The sequence below is a fragment of the Sinocyclocheilus anshuiensis genome, unplaced genomic scaffold (assembly GCF_001515605.1).
Source record: "Sinocyclocheilus anshuiensis isolate Anshui unplaced genomic scaffold, SAMN03320099.WGS_v1.1 scaffold2173, whole genome shotgun sequence".
NCBI lineage: Eukaryota > Metazoa > Chordata > Actinopteri > Cypriniformes > Cyprinidae > Sinocyclocheilus > Sinocyclocheilus anshuiensis.
The window spans coordinates 10,053-20,138 of record NW_015552682.1 but is presented as its reverse complement, the minus strand read 5'-3'; the positions used below and the strand labels follow the sequence as shown (position 1 = coordinate 20,138).

Sequence of the window (10,086 nt, the reverse complement as noted above, 5' to 3'; positions counted from 1 at the left end):
CCCCCCCCCCCCCATTATTATTAACAGAGTACGAAAGCTATAAATTAACAGAATACGAAAGCTGAAAATTGCTGTTTCTTATCAGAAGTAACAAAGCACAAAGCTTATTGTGATTATTGGATGGGAATCTGTCTCTGTTCTTTCTTTAGAGCTGCTCCCTGTGTTCAGTGGCCTATTTATCGGAGCCCACCACAGACATTTCCATGAGCGAGATCACCTCCTTCACAAATCCCTCAAGCACCCACAGCTATTTTAGACAGCAGTCATGTGCGCATGAGCAGAAAGCACACAGCTGCATTTGGGTGTCATCTCAAGGTCTTCAGAATAAAGATGTGAAATAAACCCATATTTTTGGGGAGCCTTCTGTGTGAGTGCAAACCAGAGCTGGAATGCTGGAAATATCAATACCGGTATCAGGACCTAGTAGCAATACTGTGATTAAAACCAGAACTGTTTTTATCCATACTTTCCAGTATTGAAGAAAATAAAAGTATTTAAAATAAACATGTTATCTTGGATTTTTATTATATATTAAACTCATCTAATGTATTCTGAGATTGCCTTCTCTGAGGATACATGCAATGCAGCCTTAAAAATCTGGTTAAAATTAAGCAGCCTAGGAGGCAACATAATTAAATTACCTACATTTACACACCAAAAGCAAAATTAATAAGCTATAGGAAATGCAAATTCACGTCCGTACAATAGAGAGCTGCCATTCTGGATAAAAGAAGAACAGGATACAGGAGAAGCAAGGGCAAAACTCATTTCAGTAATAAACTTAAAAAAAACAATGTCACCAAATCAGCAGCGTAGATGGACATGTGAAGCTCAAATTTTATTTGCTGGTAAAAACATTCAACATCCACTGCAGAAAAAAGTTTTTTGGCAAGTAAATGTTCTTATTTGATGTGAGTAACTCCATAAGAATCCATTGTTTCTATTCAGAAACTTTACTCTAAATATTTGCATTTGGTGTGAAAGGGCCTTTGCTGTATCCATACTTTTTGGAACATAGCAACAGCCTAATTGAAAAATGTATTACATTTAGATTTTTGCAGATGAATTTATTCAACTTTTGATAAGAAAGAATTGCCTAATAAAGCTAAAAATCTAACTTAGCTCTCTGCTCTATTTGTTTTTCAAACAACAAATTATTACCAACAAGCTCATTGCTGACATCAGAACAGTTAAGCAGGCGAAGAAACGCTCCACTATGCTTCTCTGACACATTTTGCTACTAATCTAGAGATAACAATACTGGTAACTAGTTACTAAAAGTGGAAAACTATGAAAGTGGGGCAGGGTTCCCCATACATGGACTTATTTGTGGCGGCCCGCCACAATATCAACACTGACTGCCACAAAGATTTTCCAAAATGCACTGCACGTTTCAAAATCAAAACTGGTGGTTTTATATAAATGTATCTTTTTTTAAGGGAACCGATTGTCTTCAGAAAAGTTTTGATGTCATTTTCATTTAATCTTTCCTATAATGCCTGATAAAGTAGCATTCATGAACGCAGCTCTGTTTTGATTACAGCCGTGACCGGGGAAACCGCCGTTTCTGCCGCTCTGAAAGCGCCTCCTGCTGGCAGAGAATGAATTTGCACTTTCAATAAGCCCATCTGCTGTTTTATATTTACATTATACAGTATACATATATATTTCCCCCAGGGGTATTAACCAACAGAATGGATGGCTGTTATTTCAGAGTGTAAGAGTAGCTGGCTCATGAGGCCCTGCTGTTGCATACTGCAAATGAGAACTACCCACAGGTCTCAACGTGCCTACAGGGTAGGCCTGGGCGATAAAACGGTATCGATATTCATCAACGATACACTATCATCGATATCGATAGAAAATTTTTTAAATATATCGCACGATAGTTTCAAGCTTTTTCCATTTAAAGGCGCATGTTATGAGTGACAAGTAGAGAGCCAACAGAACACACAAACACACGCTGAAATAAGTGCCGTGCCTGCCTGCGATGAGGAGACTGTGAATTAAAAAAAGGAATATTAGTCTAATTTAAAATAAAAATTTGCATTCAAATGAAAAAATTGTATATTTGAATTTTAGGTGTGCGTCAGGGAGCCTTATCAGTGGCGCACGAGATGCGGTGAGGATGATGTTGTTGCATTTTAATGTTTTTGTTAGTCTATATCCAGTTGAAACCACAAGATGCGCCACTGCTGCATTTCCCATTCAAAATATTAGAGAACTATAGAAGCTCAATGCGGAGAAGATATTCGTTAGGTTAAAACCAAAACCAAGCCATTCACACAGAACTGATATTCGACGCATTCTTGAGACGCACAACTATGACTGTTGCACTCGTGTCCTGCACAAGAGTTGAATAGAAAGCCATGTAAAGTTAAAAGAGGTTAAACTTTTAGAAAACATGTCTCAAGAATTTGTGGGGGTTTTATTCCATTAAAACTGCGTCTCATATGTTTTTACATGCAATCGTGTGATCGGCACTTTGGCTTTTCATATTAAGCTATGCATATATACATGATGCTGTTTTGTTCATTATTGTTTACGCAATTTACGAAATCATATTTGATTTATAAATATTAGTTTAGACGTTATGTACTTTTTTGTAGACAGACGTTATTTTCATTGCATTGAATAAACCGTTTAATGAGGTGCATTATTTTGCTCATTGTGCCCTCCTGTGGCCTCAGGAGACAGGCCAAATGTTTCCTTAATACTCATTTAATCTGCATATAAAATATAAGAAAGGAGATATTTGTTAAAATTTTATTCTATTTTGTTTTAATTGTTATTTTGTTTGTTAAGACTAAAATAAGTTGTTGTTTGTCTTAATAAATTGGGTAAATTAAAAATACAGTGGTTAAATTTAAACCTTTTTTCTACTACTCTGTTTAAGAAAGGTTATAAAACATTTTCAACAATTATCGATACCGAACGATATGAAACATCATATCGTAATAATTTTTTTAGTTATATCGCCAGCCCTACTACAGGGTGACAAACTGTACTGTATATTACATTTACGTACACTGAAAAATGTGCACCTACTAAAATTGTTAAATGTTATTAATCTTCAAACCTGCAAATGGACTACTGCGAGCCACAGTATAGTAATCTTTGTAAAACAGAACACAAACTCCTTCCACATTCATGTGTATAGACTGCCACAAAAGAATGTTTTGCCTTGTAAACTTTAAGTAGCTTGGCTTTTATACAATGTATTATTATTGTGTGGCCACAATAATAAAATGCTATTGAGTGTTAAATCTGTGGTTCACACTTACTGCCATGACCAGTTCAAAAGGATGTTTGTACACCCTCACTGGGGACTGATACTTCTGCACCATGGTGGAGCCTACAATGGTGCTGACAACCTAAAAAGAAAAAAAGCCAGGAAAGCAATCAAACATTGCATCTTATGTAATAAACCCAGCAGATTTGGCCTGATTTCTCAGAATTAGTAATATTACATAATACACGTAAACAAGCACAGCATGTGGAAACATCAATTTCTATAAGCAAATACCTACATTTGAGCAAAGAATGCAAGAATCTTAATCTTTAATATGTAATGCACAAATTGTCTAGTGGCATGTTGGAAGGTCAGGAATTTCAGAAATGTCCAGTTCAGGCAATTTTATGTTGATTTTGTTGCCTGAATATACAAACAGATGTCAGAATGAGAAAATACTTTTTTGTATTTATGACAATAAATACAAAAAATATTTATGTTGTAGACACAGAGCAATGCAAACTATACTCTAACTTGAAACTAAATGCTTTTAACTTTTGATCACTTTTTTATGTCCGTCCCAGTAACAAACCAAGTTAAATGTTATAACGGCAATCCTACCTGCCCAATGCCAACACAAACAGACTTGTGATTTGTTATTTCTATGGCATGTACTATGTGGATATCTTATTGGGCATGTAGGAAATACTTCCCTGAATCAAGGTAACGTACATCGTGCTTTACAGATAACAAGGGAAGCGTACAAAACTGGTAATTCAAAATTAAAAAAACACGCTACCCAATGATGAACTAAAACAGCTATATTACGGTCAATAATATCATATACCATACAAAACACAGTGATCTAGTACAATAACTGCTGCGATCACTAATAAATAAAACCCATTCGTGTGAGTTACACTGACGTTAAACTGGATGAATCTGTTTATACTAGCATGTTTTGGGTGTGATCGGTGTAAAACAAAATGACAGCGACATAAAATAATCATGACTCAACGTGCATTGTCTAAACCGAGAAACAATTTGTCATTATAGCATGTCAGCCATAAAACTCTCTTTAAATAATTGTAATGTCTGCTTATTTCTCCACATTTAAAACTTTTATATTATGAATAACATGTCTCAGCTCTGTAGCTAACGCAATTAGCCGGTTAGCACACCCAATACCGTCTCTTAACGCCCTCACTTTAAACTCAAACACAAAACTCCTTTTATTTTATTCCTTAAATATGTGTTATTTAATACCTATATAATTTAATATATCGTTATTAAAACAGGGCACATACATTCATTAACGCTTATTATGGGAGACGGATAACGTGCTAACTGTTTTAGCAAACAGAAATAACATTATTCAATTTTTACATTGTTGAAACAATATCTATTTTCATACGCATTTTGTAGCAGTGATCGAAGCTGTTTGTTTTTTGTCAACGTATTTTGTAAATGTACTTACTGAAACAAAATATGAGGAACTGAAAACAGATTATTCGTAGCAGAAGATAAAGCAGTCCTTATGAATGTGAAAGATGTTCTGTAGGTTTTCTAGACGTTAGGATTTGTGGGTTCTGAAATATCCATGACTGAGGTGATCTCTCGGAGACCAAGTCCAGACTCACGGATCCACTGCTGCTGAATCTGCCCCATCATACACTGACTGGCCGCAGTGAAGAGAAAAACACTGCTCCGCCTCCTTGTCTCAGTATTTTTCCGAAGTCTAGTTTTCTGTAATTGTCATCGCCACCACGCGGCTGACCGATAAACAAACACCACAAGAAAATTCACCTCAGCAAACCTAGAACACATTCATGCATAGTTAACAATTTTTGGTTCCCAGAACGTTCTGGGAACGTTAGTTTTTTGTTCCCAGAAGGCTCCCTGTTGGTTTTATTTTTACAGACATTAAAAATGAATAACATTTATTTGACTTTAACTAGGATAACATTACATTCATTTCTTACCACTGAATTAGCGATGATGTGCTTCTCTTTTTTTGGTCAGTAAACAAAAAACTTCTGGGTTAACATCATGTTCTCTTCAATTAGACGTATCAAATCTTTCTGAAATTCCAATATTTACTCTCTTGTAAATATTATTATAAGTAATTATTCAATAAAGAGATCAATAAACGAATGTTGGACAGTCAGTGAAACAAAATGACCATTACATTTTAAATTAAGCGCGTGCGCGTCTTTCCGTGGAAGACAGGAGAAAGCGCGTGCTGGAGAAGAGCGCGCAGAGAGGGGCTGCGTTTATGGCAAGCCAAGAGCTTCAAATTTACGCTATAGAGAAATCGCGTTTACATACAAAACGCCTATTTGACGGCGTTTTAAACAATATTAGCGCCGTCAAATATGCCTTCCTGATAGCAGACGCTGTAAAAAATGCGCGTAAACCGTAAAAAAAGCCGTGTTTCGGCTTGCCACAGGACGCCGTAAAAACGCCTTCTGATTGCACAAAAGCGCTCGTTATTCCATCCTTATAGTATAATGAGCCACGCCTGCTTCTTCTTCTTCTTCTTCTTCTTCGGTTTTATGGCGGGTAGCACCGCTGTTAAGGTGCATTATCGCCACCTACTGTACTGGAGTGTGAACCAGAGTTTACCCTTTCATAATAAGAGGACACAACAAAAATAAAAAAATTCCCTAAATAAAATAAAAACATGTTTACTTCTTTACCTCAAGAAGATTTTTCCCACTAAATTCTCTTAATCAGCTCTGTTCTCTTAAGATACAAAAATAAACTTTCTAGTCCATAAGTAAATATATTTTTAAGCTTTAGGTTATCCACTCCCATCTTTCTAAGTTCATTCTTCATTGTTTCTCGTTCATTAGTATACTTTTGACAAACACAAATAACATGTTCTACTGATTCCTCCATTCCACAGTGCTCACATAATCCTGTTGAGCCACGCCTGCTGATTTCCATAGCCAGTAATATTGAACTGTTCTCACCCAATCAATGATGAACAGAACCAGACCAGACTAATTTACCACAGATCGTTTTAGCGGAAGAAGTGCCTGATAGGAAATATTAAGTAACTTTTTGTATATTTTCATCTCTAAAAATATTGAACATAGGCCGATTCCACGTCTTTATCATACTTTAATGTAATTGTTAATTACATGGACAGCATTTTAGCATACCAACCCCTTGTTTATATATCATTTATTACATAAATACCTTTTATGTATATAAATAAGTGCTGGTTTATAATATTCAATTAGCTTTGAGTAATTTAATTTCCAATACAAGAAATCGTTCATGCTAGCGGAAGTCAGAGAGTGTGTAAAAGCCGTGCAGCTACAGAAGTTGGAGGCAACGGTCCTTAGCCTTTTTGTTATAGAGTGTTTGACCCCTATACCGCCACGACCGCTGGTTCGAGTCCCGCTCCAAACAGATTCTGGTATACGGGGAGCTTGCTTGCTGTTTAACAAACAAATATACGGTGAAGCATTGCTGCCACACATATAATTTTTTCCGCTCACGTCATATTAACTAGATGTTACGTCGTTAAAACGACATAATTATCTCCTTAAAACGACATATTTCTTTCTCGTAATAACGACATGTCATAAAAACAATATGATTTTCCCGTTATAGATTACATTATGTGAGCGAGCTAAGCGATTGTCCGCGCTGCTGTCACCGCAGTCCTGACATAAACGAGCATCTACACGCTGCTGAAGTTATAAAAATACACTGTTTTAAATGTATTGTAATATTTTTACTGTAGCGTCATGTTTATTAGGATTAATCTCCAATCTTACTACAATATGCTATCCAATAACTGCACTCAGACCCAGAGGATATGACTCGTTTAAGATGATCAGATCAAACCAGTTATTTTTTAATAATACCGACTCATGGGCTAGGAATATTTCTTTATTTGAGTGACTCAAGTTTGATTTAACAACAAATCTAAATACGAACAAAAATAAATAAAGAGAAATGACAGTTTGATTTTATTATTATTATTATTATTATTATTATTATTATTATTATCACTATTGTAACATCAATTTTGAAGTTGATGTTAAGGCTGTGGGGTTGCGTTTGTGTGTGTATTACTTAATGACAGTTTTATTTTATTATTATTATTATTATTATTATTATTATTATTATTATCACTATTGTAACATCAATTTTGAAGTTGATGTTAAGGCTGTGGGGTTGCGTTTGTGTGTGTATTACTTTTCTGTCCCTCGGGGCTTGCCGTAGGCAAGGTTTGGGCACGCACATGTTAACGAGAGCGAAAGTGAGTTTCGCTTTCTTTATTTTATTATTTGAAAAGTGTTTAGGCGAACCCGAGGCGTAAGCTCGCTCACATTGGTGGCAGCGGTGTTGTTTTGGGTGAGTTTACTTAGTGTTGTAAAGTGTTTCGACGGGTGTTAAATTAGTTAGCTTAAAGGGGTCATCGGATGCAAAATTCACGTTGAGGTGCTTTATTGTTGGATGTAATAATGAATATAGCAATCGTCATTTACTCCCCAGACATCTGAGCTGCTGAAGACGCAGAAAATTAACGTTACTTTCGCTTTGAAGTGAATGCGCCACTCCCGATCAGCCTAAATGCATCTATGTTCGCTCGAATCATTCGTGATCCAGCCTCATCTACAGTGTGAGTATAAGTTTTTTATGTTATACTCACTCAGTTTTTTATGAATCTTTGCAAATCACCTTTCCTAATAATGCGTTAATTAGCAAGTTTCACGATGAATGCGGCTAAAGTAAAGAGTCTCTCTGAGAGCAGCTTGGAAGAGAGGGGCGGGGCCAGCAGAGCTCATTAACATTTAAAGCAACATGGACTATAATGGCTTGATAAAAACAGAACGAGAGGGGCGGGGCCAGCAGAGCTCATTAACATTTAAAGCAACATGGACTATAATGGCATGATAAAAACAGAGCTGATTTGGACAGGTTTAAAAAGGTGTTTTTTACACTAACATTGAGAAATTTTAACCAAAGCATGTTATAGACTTTTAATTAAGACCCTAAAGAATCATATCAACTTGTGCAAAATGAGCATCCGATGACCCCTTTAAATTCAAAAGTTTATAGTTAGTAGTACGCGCGGTCTACGCATCGTCAGTATGTGGTTCAAGGAGGAAGACAGTTTTAGTGCGAATTGAATGGCCATCTCCATTCTCCGGGGAGGAGAGACAAAGTTTTGTGTGCTGGACGAGACAGTTTGAAGTTGCTGTCAAAGCGCTCACTGAAGGGAAGCCGTAATAATCGCAGGTCGGTGCGAGAACGCAAGAAATGCGATGGAAGACAGTTTTAGTGTTTTGCAGGACCGTGACAAAGGCAATAGGAGCGTGCGAATTGAATTGCCATCTCCATTCTCCGGGGAGGAGAGACAAAGTTTTGTGTGCTGGACGAGACAGTTTGAAGTTGCTTTCAAAGCGCTCACTGAAGGGAAGCCGTAATAATCGCAGGTCAGTGCGAGAACGCGAGAAATGCGATGGATGTGGGATATGAAACTGCTAATGTCGGGCATAATTTGACGGCCAACGGGGCTGGGGCCAGTGTGAATCCTGTGTCGGACATTGGTGGACTGTACAAAGCAATTGATAGGTTAACTAATGAGGTGAGAGACATGAAAGTCACCCTTAACCGTTTGGAGGACGAGAATGACAGACTGAAAGAGAGAATGAGTCGGAGTGGCAGAGATGAGTGGAGTAGAGCGCGCACCCCGTCACGTGAGTCAGGACAGTGCTGCTGTCAGGGGCGTGCTTGCCGTATGCAGGCATATGAGATGCAGAGAGGCCGCTCTTCTGAAAGAATACCGTTTATGGAGTTTAATAGTCGTAAGGACCACAACTCAGCCCGCGCTAACAGCCCCAGCATGCGGAGACGAGGCAGTTATGAGGAGGAAACTAGGAGACAGGGAGTGCGCTTCATGACCCCTGGTGATGAGGAGAGGAATTACGAGCCGGGAAACGGGCTATAGCTGATGTTGCGGCCCAAACACCAGCTGTATTACACAGGGGCCCGAAACCTTATGACACAACCTTATTGGACACAAACACTGACCAGGGGCCTCTGGTATCATATGTGAAAGGCACAATTGAGGGCATCGAGCTTCCTATCCTAATTGACTCTGGTTCTAGTGTATCACTGATGAGCTCTGATTTTCGAATGTCAATCCCTGCACTTCGCAGTCGACCTCTAAAGAAAGACTATATTGCAGCTCGTGCTGTAAACGGACAGATGATGGACACGCTGGGCACACTTACTGTGACACTACAGCTGGGTACTGAAATCTGGCTACATGTTTTCATATAGTGAGAGAAACAACGCAGTCTGTGTTGCTGGGATGGGACTTTTTAGTAAAAAATCATGCCCTGCTGAATATTAGTCATGCTAAGTTACAGTTATGGGACATTTCCATTCCACTTCTTACCAGCTCAGATTTTGTCCCTACATGCTGCAATGTGTCTCTGGCTACAGACATGACACTTCCGCCCCTCAGTGAGTCAATTGTGCCAGTTAAGATTGGTTTTGCCTTGCCCAGGTGTCTAATGACTTTATGGGGTATTTGGAACCTAATGTGTCGGAGTCTGCCGGTCTAGTTGTGGCACACACACTCACTAATGTGCACAATGGATTGACTAAAGCACGAATTTTGAACCCTACTGGACAGGACATTCCTATAAAACAGGGGACTCACCTGGGTGAGTTTTATTCTGTAGCTGATTCTGATATTCATCCCTTTCAGCAGGACGCAGGGGAAGGTGTTGTTCCTAGCCCATGCAACACAGCTCCTCCAATATCTTTAAGTGAATCGCCAATTTCAACATGTGATAGGGCAAAACTGGCGGCACTGTTGC

General features: G+C 38.2%; 1 protein-coding gene across 1 annotated transcript in view; it reads right to left on the bottom strand.

Annotated features, from left to right (window-relative positions):
* Positions 1 to 5,520, bottom strand: part of LOC107667603 (SEC14-like protein 1) — a 90,539-nt gene extending 85,019 nt beyond the window's left edge. Inside the window, exons 1-3 of the mRNA XM_016459314.1 lie at positions 5,215 to 5,520; positions 4,710 to 5,048; positions 3,285 to 3,374 (exon numbers count right to left, since the gene is read on the bottom strand). Of these exons, the coding sequence (XP_016314800.1) occupies positions 3,285 to 3,347 (63 nt within the window). The 5' untranslated portion in view covers positions 3,348 to 3,374; positions 4,710 to 5,048; positions 5,215 to 5,520. The remainder of the gene's footprint in view (positions 1 to 3,284; positions 3,375 to 4,709; positions 5,049 to 5,214) is intronic.
* Positions 5,521 to 10,086: the final 4,566 nt, after the last annotated feature.